At 38.5% G+C, this 22,533-nt stretch overlaps 1 protein-coding gene across 1 annotated transcript in view; it reads left to right on the forward strand.

Moving 5' to 3' along the window:
• LOC145769674 (coiled-coil domain-containing protein 63-like) overlaps positions 1-22,533 on the forward strand; it is a 171,967-nt gene that overhangs the window by 12,564 nt on the left and 136,870 nt on the right. The window contains exon 2 of the mRNA XM_082581349.1: positions 10,414-10,605. Coding sequence (XP_082437475.1) covers positions 10,426-10,605 — 180 coding nt within the window. The 5' untranslated portion in view covers positions 10,414-10,425. The remainder of the gene's footprint in view (positions 1-10,413; positions 10,606-22,533) is intronic.

Genomic DNA, 22,533 nt, shown 5'->3' on the forward strand with positions numbered 1-22,533 from the left:
CGAAGTAGACTACGTCGACTCAGGAACGGCGTCCCACAGGCTCTGTCCTGGCTCCCCTCCTCTTTAACACTTACATCTATGACCTGCCTGACACCATCTCCAGGAAGTATGCTTACGCAGACGATCTGGCTCTCCTGCATCCAGCCGGAGATTGGCAGTCAATGGAGAGGAACCTAAGCCAGGACATGTCAACTATATCAACATATCTCCAGAAATGGAAGCTACAGCTCAACAAGGCAAAGACAGTGTCGGCGGCCTTCCACCTAAACAACAAGGAAGCAAAACGTGAGATCAACATTACCACCGATGACGAACACCTCCCCTACTGCGCCGAACCCACCTACCTCGGCGTAACCCTGGACAGGTCACTCACGTACCGACGACACCTGGAGTCACTGCGCAAAAAACTATCGGCGCGCGTTGCACTTTTGAGGCGGCTGGCGGGTTCCGGCTGGGGAGCTGATGCGAAAACGCCGAGTACTGCGCACCAGTGTGGTGCCGCAGCTCTCACACCCGCCACATTGACACCGCCATCAATGACGCACTACGCACTGTGACTGGATGCCTGCGTCCCTGGGTTTTTTTTTTAGGTCATTTGTCGGTCATTGACCGATTTTTTAGCAAAATGTCCGAAAAAATTATAGTCAATTCGGTCAAAATGTCCGAAAAAATATATAGTCAATTCAGCCGGGCATTGCAAGGTTGAGTTTCGCTGATGAACGTTGAAGAAACGTTTGTCTGTTCTAACTTTTCTCAGATAAAACACGACAACGTTTCTCAGCGAAACTTAATGTAGCTAGTCAAGAAGTGCAAACTTTGGTTTGTATCAGCCCAGGCCTCAAAATTCACGGCGGACATGTCCGCCGTCACAGCATGTGATGTCCGCGAGAAGTAGCATCTAGATCGGTTATATTTGTCTGCCGAGAAATAACACAGGAACAAGCGATACAAATCGTCATCGTATAGCACGAACAATTGTTGCGAGAATATAATTTCCTGCGCATTCTAGCGCGCAAGCAGGAAAACTTTCGATTTCTTACGTTGCTTCAACGATTGATGACATTGAATTAGCGTAACAAAGGTGAATTTTTCGCCAAGAATCGATGGGAGTATCGTACTTCTACACTAATCACGCGCAACCTAGTTCAGGTTTTACGTCACAATGTCTGGCTTTGATCTCCGAGTAATATTGATAAGGCAAGGTTGGTTACAAAATTAGATTATACGAGTAGGCTATTAGGCTACAGCAAGATGCAGCAAAATTTGTTAAGTTTTGGTATTACAGTAAGAAAAGGCTCACTGAAAATTCACTTTCGCTCACATGACAAGCAAAAATAAACCTAGAAAAAGCCTAATGAAACTTTGCACAGCAGAAAATAGTAGCGTTAGTGTAGAAGTTTTCCGACTCGTGCTCAGAGCATTGTGACGCAAGAAGCCACACGACCTCGATTGGTGGAAGTTAATCACTTGATCAGTTATGCGGCGTATTAAGCAGCTACACGGCGCTTTGACTCTTCAAACACACGTCGTTTGTCTGATGAAAGCCTTTCAGAGTTACTTCGGTAAAATTTAAAGCCTTCTAAACCGTAGCTATAGTTCTCAAATGGCGAAGAATTATCAAGATAAAGTGATTAAGCATGACGATCGACGTTAAAACTGGTGTGTCCGCCGTGAGACTTAATTTGTCCACCGAGATACCTACTCAGATCGGACACAATTGTCCGCCGTCAGCAAAAACGAATTTCGAGGCTTGTCAGCTACTTGAAAGGAAATATTTACATCAGAAAAAATGACCGAAATAAACAAAAAATGACCGAATTTTTTCAAGTCATTTCTGACAAATGACCGAAAAGTCTCAGCGAAAAAAAAAACCAGCTGCGTCCCACTCCAACGGACTGCCTTCCCATCCTTGCAGGCATCCAACCTGCTGAGCTTCGCCGTAAAGGAGCCATGATTTCCCTTGCTCGTCGCGCACTGGACCCCGACCACCTCCTCCACAGTACATTCCAGCGCCTACCTGGAGGACAGCAGTGACTGAAATCAAGACGCCCATTTGTGCCCGCCGCACGACAGCTTCTGAACAACGTTGAAGATCTTGGAATAAGTGCGGCACACTGGACGAACTACACATGGAACATGGAGTGGCAAAACAACACCTCCCGACTCCGTGATTTCCTACCCGACGTCGATCCCCACCCTCCGGGAATGTCCCTCGCAAGACTTGCGTGGGTCCGGCTTAACCGCCTACGAACCGGCGTCGGTCGCTTTCGTTCAGACATGTGCAAATGGGGCCTGGCTCCCTCACCGGGATGCGAGTGTGGCGCCACAGACCAGACAGTAGATCATGTCGTCCATGACTGCCCAATCCATCAACCACCACATGGAGCGCTTGGACTGAAGGCCCTGGATGACGAGACTGTCGAGTGGCTGATGACATCATGCCCAAACATATAGTCCAGAAGAACAGCTCATACGACGAAGAAGAAGCATGTTTGATAAAGTTTCTAAGTTTATTAGTGGCCGAGATAGAGCAAAATATATATTTTGCGGCGGCCATTTTGAAAATTTCAAATGGCGGCCATGCGGACATCTCTGCAAATGTAATCAACGTTTTTCGGATTCTTCTTGGTTTAAGCTTTCCGAAAATGTATAGTTTAGCTAATCTCCCAAAATTTTGAACGAAAATACATAACGAACCTGACTATAACACTGATGCAGTCCTTGTTAGTGGATTTGAAGCAATCTTGTGCGATCAGATTTACTTGAAGCCCTGCGCAATGCAAATAAAGCATAGCTGGGCGAGTTTATTTAAAGCGAGCTTGCACACCTGAAAGTCTTCCTGCCATGGCAGCAGCTCCATCATACCCTTAACCTCGACAGAGGGAAAGGTCAAGGCCAAGAAAAGTCAATCCATCAGATATTAGCTTATGAAGAGTCGCCGCATCAATGCGTGGACACTCGATTAAACCGAGAAGTGATTCATGAACTTTCCATTTTTAATCTGTAGGCTATACCGAACACATAAACAAAGTTGTTCTTTAGTAGTAACAATACACAAACTGCAAATGCACAAAGGTCACAGTGAGCCACTTTGGATGTCGTCATTTTAAGAGCTCAGTACGTACCGTATCTAACTTACTGTTACAAATTAACACTTTGAAGGTTGGGGGGGGGCTGTCAATACAACTTTTTTGTATCAACAGTTGTATTTCTAAAACCACTGAGGCTGCAACTACAAGATTTTTTGACTTTTGCTAACTTTTATTCACCTCTATTGGGCTGAAATTTTGAGCGAATAAAGGTTATAAATTGAGAGATATAAGGCATTTCTCAGCACATCCTCTGAAATATTTTATTCTTCAAAATTTTCCCACCAGCTGGATGAAAGTAGTTAATTTGGCCCTCCTAACTGTTTCACAGGGTTAAGGAAATTGTCTGGTAAAAAAATTTTAATCACAACATTGCAATGCATGTTCTTCATTACTGTACCAAAAAATAATGTGTAAACTCACGCTACAACTACAGTCATAAGTCACCTCAACATTTCAACGTATATGAACAGTTCTAAAATTCACACAGTTTTAATTTTCGGATATGCTCAGCGTGAATAATTTTACAAAATAAATTCCAAATTTTGAAACCGTGCCTTAAAAAATAACAGAGATATCACTCCTAAAGCATAAGAAGAATCGACAGCCCCCCCCCAAACTGAGCAAGACTCCAGGAGCCCAACCTTATAAGGTTATAAAGCGATTTGTGGAGTGTATGCAACGGTTGATGCAACGGAGTGATATTCACGGGCACTTACATAACAAGGCAAATAGTGCAATATTCTGAAAGAATCATTGTAAGCAATACGTAGGCTAATCGTTTTATACTGGAAGATCTTAACTTGTTCCACAACTGGAATGCGTAAAACTACGTACAATATGAGCAAAATACAATGTTTTTTACAGCGGGTGAGCATTTAGCAAAATGAGATTTTGCATTATTTGTAGCACAGTAGGCCTACTGAGAGCGTACCTGCCTTGAAATATCATTTTCATCTGAGAGAGAACTCTCAATAAATACACCCAGACATTTTACAGAGTCTGTGAACACAATTTCAGATTTACCTAGATGTAGCAGAGGAGCACGTAAAAGATACAAGTTTCGGGGGGAGAATAACATACCAAATGACTTTTTAGAATTGAAAGTAATTTTATGTTCAACAGCATACTTGTGGCAAACATCTAACAAACTTTATAAGCCACACAAACTAGGTGAGATGCAGCAAATGTCATCAGCAAACATTATATGATTTAAACAAGAATTGCCGAGCAACCAACTTTTGTTTTATTGAGCTCATAAGAAAGCTGATCAATATATACGGCAAAAAGATAGGGGCTTAACACCCCACCTTGTCTGACTTCATTGTACACAGTAAATGATTGGGACAGGTTACCTCCCCATCTCACATTCATGGTTTGTTTACTATAGCCTACCAACTATATGCTGCACGGGTCGGCAACCTTTAGCATTGAAAGAGCCATTTGGTCTCGTCTCCATCAAACTAAAACCTGCTCTGAGAAATGCATGCACAATGTTTCCTGCAATACATAGTTACGAAGACGATAAAAAATTCCAGAATATCCAGCCATCTGCAGCAAAAAATGTTTAATGTGTGATGACCAGGTTAGATTTTCATCCACATGGATTCCCAGATACACTGTTTTTCGCTCTTTCTATCACTGTTTGGTTAATGCACGCTTGCTGATTAATCACAGCTTGAAACTAGAGATGTAACGATATATCGGTGATATCGGCCATATTTTGAGTATCAATCAAGGAGACTCAATTTCTCCAATATTTATCATTTGTGTTTCTTTTTTACTCTCAGCAGAGTATAAAACTTGTAAAAGTTTTTTCATCCATAGGCCTACGGACGTCATGAATGAAATTATAACTCAAATCGGCATAATGATGTGACATCATCTAAACATTTAATCGAATAATGAATTAACAAATTCGATCGTTACAAGTGGTTTGGTGGTGGTAAACAAATACGTTTTGACTTTGGAGTTCAGTGGAACAAAACAGAATGTTTCTTGGCTTTGATTTATGTATGTTCTGAATTGAGTTGAGCAAACCTTGCTCTCCGATACAAAGCTCCGGGTTAGTACACTGTTCTTAACCCATCACAAGACTTTCACAATTTAATCAATAGAAGTTTTCGGTCCTGGTTTCTTTATCGCACTAAGGTAATCATTTATTGTTATTTTGAATGAAATGTTGTGATGTCTACTTTTTAAGTTTCTAATTTTCAATTGCTGCATGATTTGGTTCAGTTGTTGTTACACTGGACAACATATTAACATTGCAATACATCAAGTGATCTATGCAACATTTCGTAATCAGCATTCATGAATTTGTTGTTGAAGTTTTTTGCGGACCAACATTTCGTTACATAACAAAAACCAAGTGTGGTGTAGTGCATGCCGTCAGTGACAGCCTGAAACCAATGCTTCATACATTTAGACTTCCCAGTCGTACGCATGAATTTTTAACAGCAATGTCAGACAACCCGGAGATTCTTTGCATCCCTGCCCATTTTAGAGCTGGCGGGGACTAGGGGCCATTCCTTTTTTAACACTTATCATTAGGATTTTATGGTGCATGTTTTTCTACAGGGAGCATGCCCTTGCTTACCCCCAACCTCCATTTAAAGTTGGAGTGGTCTTGATAACTGGATGCCTCTGCATGACAACTAACGAGTTCGACTAACCCGGGTTTGACTTAAGTTTTCCTTCTTGAAAGATATTGCCATTGTAGCATGTAGCTATCCTCCGCCTACGCCGCCAACCTGCCTGGCACGGGCATCAATGTCAGAAGTGAGGGTTAGAACTACCAGCGGGACGTGTTCCGGTGTCAACGGGCCCTGACGTGGGGTAAGGTGCTGGTCTCTCCTCCTGACATCAAGGATGCAGTTTAATGTCATACCCAGGACAAGTTTAATGTCATACCATTTACTGTCATAGGCCTAATACTATTAATTGTCACACCATTTAATGTCATACCAGTTACAGAGTAATTAAATCTTTTTGTTGACCCAAGTGTTCATTTTACTTGAACTACGCAAATAAGAACGAACACTCACTCTGAAAAAAAAAAAATATTGCTGCAATATCGACCATAACGCTTTTCAAAGACAGACTAAATTTCCTGCATAAAAAATATAGCTCAGCAAATAAATTACACCAGAACATTACTAAAATGCACATACGAAAACAATGGTATGCAATGATACACAATGTTAATTGCTTCAAACCTTTTTGCTTTGTAACTGGATGCACGGTAGAATTAACATAATTGAAGATGAGGACGTTGAATTTTTCCTGACATAAGCTAAAGATTTGACTGATAATTGTCATAATAACTATGCTGCACAATGTACGCCATCAACTAGTTCAGAAGCAATTGGCATTCCCAAAAGCAATTATCGCCAATGGAAACATTTGCACCATTGATAATTGTCTTTCGATGTCAGACAATCAAACTACTGCCATAAACACTGCTGTATTGAAGACTGGTGGTGCAAACCTTGACGAATTATAAATCTCAATATCGATCACAAGAAACAATAAATTAGTCTAAGGTGCCACCTAAGCCTATCTACTGTAGGCCTACATGTCTCGAGAGCGAGCACCAAAGCATTGTGCTCTTCATTGGGATTGTAAACTCTTGAGAGATATGATGGGTTCACAGCCAGGTCACGCTTCAGAAACTTTGGTAATCAGTGTTTTGGAAACCAGAATATGAAGAAGGAAAACTCCTGGATTTGACAAATCTCAAAGACTTTTCTGGTGCATCCCAAGCAAAAAAATCACTTGAGTTGCTTAACGTATGGGATCTGTTTGTTGTTCTATACATTTTTTGTCAATCTCGTCTCTCCATCTTATTTTTGGCTTTCCTCGTTTGCGTGTGTGTTTCCCAGGGCACTAGGAAAATTGCCCGTGTGGGAATATTGCCCTCCAAAAAACTGCCCGTGTGGGAACATTGCCACCTGGATAATTGCCCGTCTTTGAGTAAGAAAATAGCTGCAATAAAAGTCCAGCTGGAGTCTGTATTGAACCATTGTTCCTCAAATAGTTTAAACTTAGCACCCAGCTGTGATAAAAGGCGTAATAAATTTAATCTGCAAATGCAAAAACTAAATGAAAAAATGCTTCTGGGGAATATAAATATCAACTCTTTATCTCATGCCGACAAAAGTATACAGCTTTACACTGTGTTCTGAGGACAGTCTTCTTTCGGATTAAGCTATTGTCTCAAATTTTGTCACCCCAAAATAGTGACCATCATAAAAAGTAAGCGCTGAAAAGACATTCTTGTAGATCAGGGATCACCAAATGGCGGCCCGTCACGCTGTATCGCTGCGGCCCGCGGAAGGTATCAGCGTACAAGTGTAAACAAAAATACTTTCCGGGAAGCATATTTTTGCTTTGCATACGATTTCACCGACCGACCATTCAGATTGTATAGTTCTAAGTGGGGGTCGCTTAACGTTTTTCCAATGCGATGTCCAGCCACACTGTCCCAGTGGTTGACTAAAACGTCCGTTTTCGAATTTCGAAATTGTCTGTGAGCTTAGGGTTGCTTATTTTAAGTTTGTAAGTGTCATGTAAACACTAGTGTGCGTTTCACCGTTATTGTGTTTCACGAGCAGAGTTCCCTTCAAGCAAGTTTTTGTTAGCAAAATAGGCCGGTGTGCCAACTCAATTTATAATAAATTGGCAAAATATTATATATAAATTTAAAGACATTTTCTGGTTGTATCAAGAAAATGAAATATCTTCTGACAGGTGTTGGTTGAATTACTTCTGGTTGTATTATGGTTGTATTTTCATGAGACAACTTCAGGTTGTATTATGAAAATATTTAGTTTGGTACTGCAAAATGTTGTTAATCAACAATTCTTGCCATGCTGATAAGCACCGCAAGTGACAGTTGTCTAATAATCAAGAAATATGGTTTTATAGACTCTCACAAAAAGATGAAAAGCCAACTCATTGCTTTTTTAGCGGGAACACCGTTCATGAGTTACGATGGAAACGTTTTTTTCGGTGATTTCCACAAGCGTTTGTTTCATAGTGCCTAGTTTGTTTCTCCCTGTTATTGGAGCCTATTTTTCGCTGATATGTTAGCAGCATAGCAGGTCACTGTTGTTGCCTGTATTGCGATGTGTCAAACATTTCTTTGGTTACTGAAACTGTTAATTGCAAGATATCTTTTGCGAAGCAAAGTGACAACATCACTCTTGCTTGGCGGTGAATATTCTAATAAAACCGTTCGCCTCGCTACAAGTGCGCAAAACAAGTGGCCTTGCTTATTAGACATTGTTAAAAGAAGTCAAAAGTGTTAAGGGAGCTTGACCTGGCAGTAGCGTTGTTCGACTAATTTTGTTGCTGCGGTATTCTAAGATAAATAGTAACAACATGTAACGCTGGATACTGGGTATAAATTGCGTCCATTTCTAGCATAAGAGTCAACCTACCTAAAATTTTATTAGTGCGGCCCGCCACAGCTCTCCTTAATGCCAAAGTGGCCCGCATGCAAAAAAGGTTAGTGACCCCTGTTGTAGATGAATTGATGGATGTATTCTCATTATTTGCCTTTTGTATGATCGCTTTGGTGAACACATGAGCAACAATAGTAATCATGTAAATTTCTGATATCAATTAAACCTTCCCCATACTTGTCATTCCCACATGAAAGTTGTTGCTACTTTCAATGTCTAAATGATAAATTTATGATGTGATGTGCCTTTATTACTGCGAATTGCCTAATGTGCATTTTCAAGTTTGCTACAGATTAAAGTAGGCTACTTCATGAATTTCGTCTAATACATGACAAAGATCAGTGTCAAAACGTGATAAATAAATCTCGTTGCACCAATCTGGTTGCAAGGGTGCTAAGTTTAGACTATTTGAGGAACAATGGTTCAATACAGACTCACAGCTGGATTTTTTTCGCAGCTATTTCTTCCTCAAAGACGGACAATTTTCCGGGTGGCAATTTTCTCGACAGCAATCTTCCCACACGGGCAAGTTTCCGGCGGGCAATATTCCCACACGGGCAATTTTCCGGCGGCAATTTTCCAACGGGCAATCTTCCTGTCACGGTTTCCCAGGATGTCTAAGTTGTTAATTTACTAGGCCAGCTGTTGTGCTGATATCTTGCTATATGACTTGACCATGACCATTTTAGTTTTTTTGATATTTGTTACAATATCCCGTATTTTGTTTGATTTCGAAACCATTCAGCGGTTTCTTTTTGTCTCGCCAGTTTAAACCCATCAGAATCCGCGTTCATGTGCTCTCTGCATTAATCTTAGATTAAATGTTAACTTTTTGTAAGACTCCAAGATTCCGCGTCATATGTAACAGATGCATTGGTCTTAGCCTAGCTTTTTGCAGGAAAAAGGCAATTTCGATGTAAATGTTGAACTTGCTTTACCGAAGGCTTGCCAACCAAGTGATATTTTTCTTGTTATTTTGTTTTCTTTGCTAAATTTAGTTGGAATTTTTTGATCAAGGTAAATATGTTGATCGACTGATTCGATTACTATTCCATCAATACTACTACCTGTTTCTGGCAATGTGTTAAACATGACTTGTTTTTTTCTTGTTCATTTGAAGACCAACTTTCTTTGCTTTCCATGTTGTTATTTTAGCAAAGTTTGAAGTTGATTTGGTTGTTCAAATACAAGAATTGTGTCATCAGCAAAATGTAAATGATTGATGTATTCATCCTCTACTGTATTTTGATTTCATTTTTTTCTGTATTAAATTACTTAAAAATTTCTTCCAGAGCTGTTGTAAATAATTTTGGAGATATTATTTCAACTTGGCGTAGCCTACTCCTTTTTAATAGGAAATACAGTAGAACTCGGTTAATCCGGATTCGATTTGACCGGCGATTCCATCCGGATTAGGCGAAGATCCGGATTAATCAATGACGGTTCTATCAAGACTTGTTCATTTGTACTTCCAGTTTTATCCGGATTAGGCAAAGATCCGGATTAACCGAATCCAGATTAACCGAGTTCTACTGTAGTTTGGAATCTTTTTGCAATCGAATTATGGATGTGTTTTTCATGCAAACATTCTTCAAAAGTAAGGTATGGATGATCAATTCCTTGTTTTTATAGTGCTGAGATGACAGCTGATGTTTCTATAGAGTCAAACGCTTTATTATAAGCGACTATTCCAAGGTAGAGTGCAACATCGCATTCATTTGCTTTCTCGATTAGTTAATTGATAGTATACACTACAGTAGCCTATAGGTAGTCCATGGTTGAAAAATCTTTTCTAAGAATCTTTCTAGGTTATTGGTAGTCCAATTTTTTAGTAATACTAATTGTCACTTTTATAGACAGCCGAAAAGATGCAGAAAATAGTCAGTCAGCGATCAGAATGCTCAGAGCAGGAGACAGATGGCTTGGCAGAAGCTGAATTGACAAAGCTGCAAAGACAGTATAGAATAATGGAAGGAGATAGGAAAGCGTATTGCGAAGAATCACAAAATATTATTCGAAGACAAAAAGCTCAAATTGCAGCATTGCAGGTGAATTCCAGCAGATTGGAAATTTAATTTATGAAATGTTAAATCGATTCAACCTTAAAACTGTAGGTTACCTGTAATGTAGTACGTGCCACCAAACGTGACCGCTATTTAACCATCCTCGTTCAATCTGTCCACCTTCTTGTCGATTCCAATCGTCAAACAATACATGCATGCATGTGTGCTGTACCGTGACCCCTTTGGCTGGTTGTTCACTTTTTCAGCGACATTCAAACATAAGGTACAAGGTAGGCTACATTTATTTTGCATTAGCTTCCACTTATCAAGTCCACGGTAAAGCCTACCTGATTAGTAAGCCTAATTTGATCCTGTGCAAAGTTTGACAAACTTTTTTCTGCGATAAAAAATGAGTTTTTAAGCCTAAAACCATGCTTTATAAGCTCAATTTTTTATCTAATTTGGCAACACATACATTACAATCACCTGGCTGTGCCATTTCTTAAAGTAACTATTTCGTCATATTTAAACCATTTATTTGTCCGTGGCAGATGGTAAAACAACTAGGGCAAGATTTCAAAAATCAAGAGGGCATGGGCGCCAAAACGTCTGAAAAAATGAAAGCTACTGAGCGCTGTGCGATAAAGCATTTGAAAGTTACTGTAGCGAAAATAAAATTTGCATTGGTTCAATAGGGGGCTACATACTATGCTCCTCGCACGAACACAAATATTCAGCAATTTGGCATACCATGGTCTTCGATACGAACAAAACTTATACTACGAACATTTGTACGAAGATATTTTTCTTCGTACGAATATTTTGTTTGTGAAAAACCGTTTTATTCGTAGTAAGATTTTTTGTTTCGTAGGAAGACTTTTTAAAATCTTTGTAGAAAAGAACTTTTTTGTGGATTTTCACGAAAGGTCAAGACCATTCGTAACTTTCACAAAGATTTTATTTGCATGTAAAGTTTAGCCAAACCCAAGCATGCTTGCTTAACTTTGTACCGACAGCAGTTTTGCATTTGTAACATTTGTAATAACTTTTATGTTATTATTCAGTGCAGTCCAGTGATCTCACATATTCAACTGTTTACTTTCAACTTTAGCTTATATTCATTGCATCTGGCAGCACTGGCGCCAGACCCAATCATAGATATTCTGACGTCACATCGCATATAAATTGATTCGCGTGTCCTGAATAGGGTTGCCAGATTGGGCGCTTTTACTCCCAATTGGTCTACTTTTGATTTCTCCAGGCGCCAAAAAGTCGCGTTGGGCGCGTTTTTTTGGCTGGCGCCCAATTGGGCTACTTTTTTTTTAAATATAATATAACCTTTTATGTAAAAATTGTATCATGTTTAAAATTTTTACCTGGTTTGTAGTTATTTCATTGAGGAGCAGCGTTTTTGGAAGCCTCGGTCAGGCAGGGTTACCAATTTGGTATAAAGATGCTAATTTTTAAAAATGTGAATGTTTAGGCTTTGATATCTGGCAATCCTGGCAACTTAAGTGATACAGGTTTTCATGAAAATGCAATGGATATCAGTTCAGTTTGTTTTTATTTCTGACCATCACAACTAAAAACAATATATGTCAAACATAGCTAGCAGAGGTCTAGAAAAAGGTAGAATCGACAGAACACAGACGCTATAACGTGCATGATGCCAAAGCAGGACAATCATACAGGACAATAAAGGTGGCAATTGACTAGTAGACCGTATGGTCGTCTCTTTGTCGGGTCAAATCATTATAATTCAACAAGGGATGTAACCCAATGTTTCAAAAACTTATGAATTTTTGATATAAGGTGCACTTGAATGAGCTAAATCTGATAAAAGAAATTTCAGTGAAATCCATCGAGAAATGGCGGAGCTACACTAATTTGATTGTACCACCAGAGGCGCTGTGCGCGATAAGGTAAAAATACAAATATTGATAAAATTTGCAGTTCTGATGCTAGGAATGTGGCGAAAACTGGTAATGTACCATTTTTGGGGTTGTAGAATTCAAAAATGAGGTCAAATTAAGCAAAAAAGACTTGGAAATGGGTCAAAACTGGGATTTTATTTTCAAAAGTGACCCATTTCAAGCGCGTGCCCTCCGAAAAGGGGATGATGTTTCGAAAAAATAAAAATAGAAAAATGACCTTCGGGAATCAAGAAATCATGTCCAATATTCAAAATAGGTGCCCCAATGCATTGAAAAAAACTTGTAAAATCTGTTTGAAAAATTGTAAAAACTTTTCATGTTTGAATTTGATCACTAAATTACAGTATTTTGTGCTATTTCAGAGTTTTTTTCATTGCAATTTTAAAATTTGAAATTTGTCTATAAAACGCATTGGGGCACCTATTTTGAATATTGGACATGATACCTTGATTCCCGAAGGTCATTTTCCTATTTTTATCTTTTCGAAACATCGTCCCCTTTTTGGAGGGCACGCGCTTGAAATGGGTCACTTTTGAAAATAAAATCCCAGTTTTGACCCATTTGCAAGTCTGTTTTGCTTAATTTGACCTCATTTTTGAATTCTACAACCCCAAAAATGGTAGGCTACATTACCAGTTTTTCGCCACATTCCTAGCATTAGAGCCACAAATTTTATCAATATTTGTATTTTTACCTTATCGCGCACAGCGCCTCTAGTGGTACAATCAAATCAGTGTAGCTCCGCCATTTCTCGATGGATTTCACTGAAATTTCTTTTATCAGATTTAGCTCATTCAAGTGCACCTTATATCAAAAATTTATGAGTTTTTGAGACATTGGGTTACAAATTGCAATTTTCTTGTTGAAATATAATGATTTGACCCTGTCTCCCTGTCGGTATGGGAACTTGTGTAACTTTTGCATTGTGTATATTGCATACTTCAAACATGTACCTATGTTCCTGTTACTGACAAATAAAACATTGATTGATTGACAAAGTTATGGCATGGTAGCAACACTTCAATAAAGTTTTTACAAATTTAGAAAGATGAGAAAAAAATGGCTAGTGATTTTTTTTGACAATTTATATGAGTAAAAAAAAAACAAGACAAAAAAGATAGTTTCTACGTTGATCGACCTTGGTGGATTATCAAAAACAGTTGATGGTCTTGAAGAGAACACTCTTGATGCGTTAGCTCATCACGAAAAGCAATTAAACTATTTTTTGTGTTTAGGCACCGGTGCTTGTTTGTAGTTATTTTAACAAACAATTGAGTGAATGCATGGTTGCCAATCTGTCTGAAAGATGTGAAGAACTGGAAAAACACTTATAATTTGGGACTGATGATCAAGCGCTCTGGAAGAATTTTGTATGATAGCCTTTGCTTGGGCTCCATTTTGGGCTTCATTTTAAAATCCCCAAAAAAATTGGACTACTTTTGGGCTACTTTTTGCGTAAGCTTGGGCTCTTTTTTATATTAACCTCTGGCAACCCTAGTCCTGAATCGCTCCTTTTAGATCAACATTCTTCTAGCGGAAGGCCGTGGCGTTTCTAGCTCTGCTCTGCTTACTTCAACACGTGGTGCAATCAGTGGTGCCACAGCTAGTGATTTTTCACTAGATCTAGTGATTTCAAGACTGACCTAGTGACATAGTTACTTTTTGCTGTTTTCGGTGCAATCTAGTGATTTTTAGTCAAGTTAAGGTGAACAGGTCATTTTTTCATATATTTCGATAATAGAATTGAAAATACTGCTATAATAGTAGACAGGTGGTAAGTGGAGCAGTCTGATGGAAAGGGACATTGAGTCTGAAAACGATATTTTGTTACAACTTACACGAAGACCATTACAAAAGCCACCCTAACCATTACAAAGCTAAAGAAGATAATTGTTGTTGGTGGGAGCTGTGAAGCTTTGCTATTACAAGAACCTCTCAAAAACAATGAAGAGCAATTTCGTTTAGACATTCTTTTATATTTGGTGGAACTGTGTAAGCAAATTAAACAAAGATTTGATTTGTCAGATTCTTGTATGTTAGCAAAGCTAAAAGAGGAGGTCTTCAACTCTTCATACAGTGTGTCTTTAATATAATTAAGCAAGAAGAGACTGGGAGTTATACAGAGGCAGATGATTTAAATTATTTCTATATTTTCGCAATGCTGCAACATTTTGAAAAATACAAATTCAGCTTGAGGAATGAAGTTGGCTATTGTAGCAGTTTGTATTGTGTGTGTCAGGAAATCTTTAAATAATATTATACAACATAGCTTTTTGTAGGTTCTAAAGATGAAATCCAATAGCCAAGATATAATGATAAAAATTCATGATTAAGCAATGACATTGTCGACCGTTACCTTCAGAGGTTAACTATAAGCAAATATAAATAATTTTAGTGGACATAACTCGCTACTAGACTACTAATAAAATATCCAAACAGTAAAAGCTGGTCACTTTATTTGAACAAGTCAAAAATATGCAATATACATACATTACATCAGTGTTCCCTCCAAGGTTTTAATAATATTAATTTCTGTTACAGGGGAAATCCACTCAAAGCTAACTGTAGTTTATAAAATACCAAAAAATCCACACTTTACAAACATGCCAATGAAACTTATGCAACTTTATTTGATTGGAAGCAATCATCAAATCAATTTTGGCGATTAGGAGGTGTGCTTACGTCATTGGGTGGGCATGGCTCTATACTTTGCATGCAAAATTATAACATTATCGCGAAAACAAAAGTTCTGGCACAAATTCCAAGCAGCAGCTATTTCATAGCAATGCATTAACTTTCATTTTAAACCACGAAAATCAGTACCAGTATGCCAAAAGTACGAACACTGAATCTTTGTTATCGTGATCGTACTGTTAATTTGCATGCAAAGTAGAAAGTACCGGTACTGTATAGGGCTATGCCCACCAAATGACGTAGACACACCTCCTAATCAACAGAATTGATTTGCTGATTGATTTCAAATGAAAGTTCTAAGTTGCACAAAACCTTTAAAACTTTTAGATGTAATCCTAGAATATTGCTTAAAATAGATATTTTACATAAATAACTGACTTTGGTGGGAACACTGCATTACACGTTAGTTCACTGTTCAAGTTGCAATTGAATTTTTAAAGCTAGCATCTGTTCGGCATGCAACAACTCGTTGTTGGTGAGGGAATATGTCCTTCCAAAGCTTGCAGTAGTTTGAGGATCCACTGATGAAAATAGAGAATTGCGTGGCACTATCAGAACACCATCTTTTCTTGGCAATGAATATGATGATACAGGACCATGTGGAATGTGGATGCAGAAATTTTAGTTCAAGCTCGTCATTACTCATGAACTTCTTCTAAACATATGCTAGCCACCAATTCTTCTCATACACACAATACACATGTAACATATATATATGAGGTAATTTCTTCCCATTGTAAAATTTTTGAACTGTGTTTGTTGTTGATTGTTGCGGTGGAAAAATTGGATGACAATGAATATTCTTTGACTATCAGCTTCTCAGTAGATTTCGTCAGTGGTTCAAAGAAATGTAATTTTTGTGTACCTGGAATTGGGTTTGCATAGGAAAATTTTTCTTCAAGGTCCGATGCATGTCGTTTAATTTCTTCATCTTCAACATACAAACATTTCACTTATTGTTAAGCTCTTTTCGGCCCAAACAAAAAGTTGCGTTGGTGTTTGATTGTGGTCATCAGACACTCTTTGTAGGCTGGCTTTGGCAGCCAAGTGTTTTATGGTACCTCCTACTCCATCGCAGCGGCCTTTTCCATGTGATGGTAAAATAGATTGCCTTTTTTACAAGAAACTTAAAAGATTGCAAATATTTGAATAGATGACGTTGAAAGGTGTGAACAGTTACAGCATTGTGTTGAAGAGTATCAGAAATTAGGGCCAAACAAATGTGTTTCAGAGAAGTGCCATAGATGGATCTTCAGCAGTAGGAAAATTGTGGTAAATTACAATGGGTGAATATTTGTCCCTGCATATTTGTCCATGTCCATTGATAACTTTGAGCAGCATCTTGCACAAAAAAAGAGTAATTTTCAGCAAAAACACCCAAAATTATAACAGAGCCATCAATTTGTTGTTTCATTCGATTCAAACTTGCAGATTCTTGCTTAGCTATAAAATCATGTCTTTGAAGGATCCATAGTTTTTCCAACAGGCTCTCTACAAATTTGTCTAGGGGTCTATTAAGGTTTCCAAATGTGTGCGGTCAACAGTTCAGTTGTTTTTATTTATTTCAACAGACACCCATGCTTTGTATGTGATTGAATCAACGAGCAGGTTTTTTTCAAATATTTCCGTGATCATATGTTTAAGGTCATTGATATGACTACATTTATCGCATAGGCTAGTCCAAGAAAACATTTTGGTTGAGCACTGAGCAGGGTTGCAAGCTAGGCGGGCAAGTAGGTGTTTGTAGCTAACTATTGTAAAGAAATGATTCAAATTAACTTTTGAAGCATTGTTTGCACAATGGAAAGAACACAACCGTATTTAATGTGTTGCCAAACATCATGGCTATCGATTTTATGCTGGCTTAACCAGCGCAAACTATGCAATAGCCAATAGGTAATATATTTTTACATCTGACTGATAGTTTTGTAGTAGAAAGCAAACATTGTTTCAGTAGATCAAGATTCTAGAATCTAGAAGGCACACTGCATTGTATATGACAACCTGAAATCCACATACCATGCATGCACCTTGCCTAGTGTCCTTTCAAGATAGCTACAGTACAGACAAGATAGGCTATACAATGCATCCTAATAGGCTACAATGTCATGCAGAGCAAACTATGGTGAATTGTTAGAGCAAGGAAAATGAATTGATTGAAAAACACACAGAATGGTCAAAACACAACACAATATTTTGCATGGCTGTAGAAGAAGAATCAAATTTAAAAAAAATAAAAAAAATTTTGATTTTGAAAATATATATTTTTGCTGTGCTCATCGGAAGTTTACAACCAAGAACACAACATTCCTCTTTCCTTATTAAATAAAGTTTCATTATTTTTAGATAGATTGGTAGAGCTTAAAATTACCTTTCAAATGAGCTATTAACCGTGTGTCTACAATGAAAATTGGCCGAGATATGGGTTAAAGTGTGAAAAATGGCGCCATCAAGTGGTGAAAATGACTAAAATTTCAAACCACTATATCTTGAAAAGTACTCGACGTAGAAAAACAAAATTTTAGGAAAATGATTGTTTGTTACAGGGCTTCAAATCATGTAATTTTCATTAAAATCTGAGAGATTCGGGTTTCGGTGCTGTGTTGATTTCATTTGTTTTTACCCCTATCGGAGATCAATTATACCACCTGCCTGCAGCTTCCCATCCTTGGTCTCTGCATTTTGTATCTAATTTTTTTTTTGTTCATGTATTTATCATTTTCTGTCGAAGGCCTACCCACAAAAAATTTGCTGTGTATTGCTGTAATGTTGATTATGACCTTATTTTTATTCATTCTCAAACGATTTTAAGCAAGACCGTTACTTCCTCGCAACCATTTTAAATCTAGTGATTTTCTGTTCAATCTAGTGATATATTTTGATGATTTTAGTTATTTTTGCAAAGTAAGCTGTGGCAGCATTGGGCGCAATACAAAGATGTACTTTCTGACATCAACGGCTGTTAAATCTCAGCTCCCAACCAGAAACGCAGCTATCATCAAATCAAGCCAGAACGTCACAACTTCATTGCACTTTTTATAGTATCAAAGCAAGAAAATTTTATTAGAAGATTGGCAATGGCATTTTTACTCTGTTATTTTTTTTGATGAAAGACATTCTTCTTCCTCAATTGCCTTGCCTGAACCAGGCATCGACGGCCTCAGATAAATAATTAATTAGACCAAATATTCCTATTATAAGGCTATGTTGCATGGATGATTGTTTCTGCCTTGTCATTAATTGTTTCAGATGAGTTTGTCTGCCAGCTGCCCGCTTTCCACGAATTTTACCAGTTAAAGAGAGATGCTCCAGTTTTTGCTTTATCGACAGTTTTAATGTGTGACTTGTTGATGTTTGCAGAGCATCTGATGTCAGCTACAGCCTATATTATACTGTTTGGATAATTGTAATGCGGAGATATATCAAGGCAAGACCGCCTTGGTTAAGGGCAAAGCATAAGCTAGTAAGACAAGTGTGAAAGTTAACATAAGATTCCAAATGAAATCTGATAAAGAGGCTACTTGAATTCACGACTAATTATATTTTCCAACATCGCTAAAATAGAAATACAGTAGCTTACAGTTTCAGTTTTTTTTTTATTTCTGACCATTAAACGAAAAGCAATATATACCAAACATAGCAGAGGTCTAGAGAAAGGTAGAAGCGTCAAAGCGGTGCTGACACGTTTTGTCAAGAAAACAAATCATCTAAGGTAGACCTACTTCTAATCATTCTAAACTAACGATGAAAATATTCCTCAATTCTGTCGCAAGATTTTGTTCTCCCAAGTGATCCCTTCTTTGTAATATGGGCCGCACTTACCATCTAAACTTTTTGTATAGATTTATTTAAAATACCGTAGGCTACTTTGGTTCGTTTTGTTTGGTAGCCTATCTGGCTAGCCACGAAAACAAAGTAGGTTTACGCTACCTGTAAATAACAATGAACAAACTTTTTAAAAAGTAACTTAAGTTTATGCCAGAAAAAAAAAACTCCATTGTTATTTACAAGTAGTCTTCTTGCACAGGCTACTTGATTGATTGATTGAATCTTTATCCTCGGACAGGGAAAGCTTCTTGCAGAGCTTAATCCTGGCAGTTTTGCATACGTGTAGAGGCTTTGAATCACTGACGCAGGCCTGATCACCGAGATTGACAGAGTGAAGTATCCGATTGTTGAAGTGTTGTTGCCGGGGAATTATTCCATTCACTAGGTGCCGCTGAATGGAGAGCAGTCCTTAACGTGCGTTGCTCAAGCGCACACCCTGAGCGTCGAACTAGCGCCGTCGCTTATTAACGTTTATTTGAATTCCGAGATGAAAATATTGTTTGAGTTTTGCTGGCAGGCCCATCAAGTACCTTGTCAGTGTATTGATGTGCTTGTGTCAGCACAAAATTTCATTGTGGGAGCGGAGCAAATAATCGCCATTGCACATGTCTGAGACCAGGCAACGAGTTGACGAAAATGAAACACCCAGAAAATGCTTGAAATTTTTGAAAAAAAAACACGTAAAAGTTGCTCATTCGAAGAGGAGACAATACCATTTCCCTGACAAAAATAAAATTCGAACTTCTGAATCATCACGCTTTTCCTTTGCAAAACATCCAAAATCGTTTTTTGCTGATGTTATGCCTCGGGTGCCCCTACGTTTCTCTGGTGGGTGGTCCTACGGCTGTTTAGGAGAGTAGTTAATGATGCGTTCTAAAAGCCTTGAAAGCTAGCCCAAAAGTTAACCCAAAAGCTAACCCAGAAGTTGCACTTCAAATAAAAAGTGTGTGACGTCACACCAACACTCCAACAGCGTAGCTGTCGAAAGAAGAAATTTATTTGAGGTTTAGCAATTTAATTCTGTGTAGGCTGAAGTAGGCTAATTTATTTCAGGTTTAGCAATTTAATTCTGTGTAGACTATGGACTTGGGTTTTATATCTATATGCATTATTTTGTAGAAGATGATGCTTATGAAACGCAATTACTTGTTTGAAATCATTTTTTCTAACGATTTCGCAGAGCAAAGTTTTGGTTGTTTCCATTGATCAAGGTTATGATGCAATTTTATTAAATACGATAAACGATTATAGTTTTTGAAATACGTTTTCTGCAGACATGTAGCTACCCAGCTATTTTTTGTTCACAACTTCGGCAGCAACATAAATGTCCTCATGGTAGAAGTATAATATTGGTTCGTTTATCTAAGCCAGGGGTCACCAACTGGTGGGCCGCATGCGGCCCGCCACGCTGTTATGTGCGGCCTGCGGAAGGTATCATCGTACAAGTAGCCTACAACCAAAAATGCTTTGCTTGAAGAGTTAAGGAGCATGAAGGCAAAAATACTTTCCGGGAAGCAATAATTTCGCTTTGCATAGGATTCCACCGACCGACCAATCAGATTGTAATTCTAGGTGGAGGTCGCTTAAAGTTATTCCAATGCGATGTCCAGCCACACTGTCCCAGTGGTTGATTAAAACCCGTACAAAGTGGAATTATTATGCATCCGGGCAGTTGAAAAACAATGACGAAAGCTCCTTGTTGCGTCATAATCGTTTTGATTTTTTTGGAAATCTCGGGCACAGGTAGAGCGGGTGATGTTGTGTTGAACAGTTAAAACAAAAGCAAAAAAAACACCAACCAAAAAATTGTTAACAAGTTGTCAGTACAGTGCATCATAGCCTACCGCAAAATTTCTTATAAGTCATGTCACGCATGATAGCGCTACCAACATCCACGGACCACTATTTGTGATTTTTTTTTGGGATACGGACTACTGATTCTTCGTAAACAACTTTTTAACTGCAACGGAGGTGCAACAAGTAAGATTTACGATCCTGGATAGCAAAAGCTTTCGAAATCATTTAAGTTGTAAAGAACTGCGGCAATTATCTTTGACATGAAATGCAACGTCGTTTAAATTGTGCTAGCACTGCTTTTGGAAAACTTCGCTCACGAATATTTGACAACCATAACATACGAAAAAGTACAAAGCTAGCCGTCTATAATGCAGTAGTTATCACTACACTACAATATATGCTTCCGAGACCTGCACCACCTACCGAAACCACATTACAACTCTTGAAAGATTTCAACAACGCTGTCTGCGCAAAATTGTGAATATCAGCAGGAAAGAGAAAAGAACAAATTTGAGCGTGCTAGAAGAGGCTGAAACAACAAGCATTGAGTCCCGCATTATTCGAAATCAACTCAGATGGTGCGAGCATGTAGTGCGAATGCCAGATCAGCGTCTCCTTAAGCAAATGTTCTACTCGGAATTGGCTAAGGGTAAGCTCTCGGTAGGTGGACAAAAGAAGCGGTATAAAGACTCACTGAAGAGTAATCTTAAAATGTGTAACATCAATTATACAAACTGGGAGGAAACCGCAGAGGATAGCTGCTTTGGAGATCTGCCACTCGTGAAGGTGTTGCCACGTTTGAGAAGAGCAGATCTAAAAGGTTAACAAAAAAAGAATGCAAAGAAAAGAACGACAATCACACCCACAACCAACTCTCCCAAAGGATCTTAAATATACCAAATGTAACCGAACTTTTAAAGCCAGGATTGGACTCATTAGCCATTTAAGAACTCACCGTTAGCTTTTATTTTATTGCGAAGGCCATCATCCTCGAAGACGAGGGATAGCCATCACTGTACAACGTATATGTATGACTTTTTAATTTCTTGTCATATCGCCATGGACCACCTTTGCAGTCGTCGCGGACCACCAATGGTTTGCGGACTAACATTAGCAAGCATAAATTAACTGAAGAAGGCAGAAGTTTCAATGAAAGTTAAACGAATGATTACTTTTTTGTTTCCAACAAAAGTAAAGCAACCTGTCCAATATGCAATTAAATAATCACACAGAAAGAGTACAACGTAAAACGCCATTACGAAAGTTGCCATGATGAGTTCAAGTTTGTAAGTGGAAAAGCACGTTATCAAAAAATTGCTACTGTGAAAAGAAATCTTTCTCACCAGCAAAGCGTGTTTGTGAATTTGCGAGATGTCAGCTTTGAGAGCAAGATTTTGCGTGGCTCAGTTTATATGTGAGAGCGGCAGAGTGAAAAAGTGCCTGATAAAGGTTGTAGGCTACAAGAAACGTGTCTTGACAAGTAACAACATGTAACGCTGAATACTGGGTACGAAATGCGTTCTTTTCTAGCATAGGAGTCAACTTACCTAAAATTTTATTAGTGCAGCCCGCCACAGCACTCCTTAGTGCCAAAGTGGTCCGCATGCCTGATCTAAGCAGACAACACAAAGAGAAGCTAGCCCCACCAAAGCTAGCCCAGAAGTTGCACTTCAGGTAACATTAATCAAGGCAAAAAGTGTCAAAGGCGTGATGTCACGAT

The sequence above is a fragment of the Aplidium turbinatum genome, chromosome 4 (genome assembly GCF_918807975.1).
Source record: "Aplidium turbinatum chromosome 4, kaAplTurb1.1, whole genome shotgun sequence".
Lineage (NCBI taxonomy): Eukaryota > Metazoa > Chordata > Ascidiacea > Aplousobranchia > Polyclinidae > Aplidium > Aplidium turbinatum.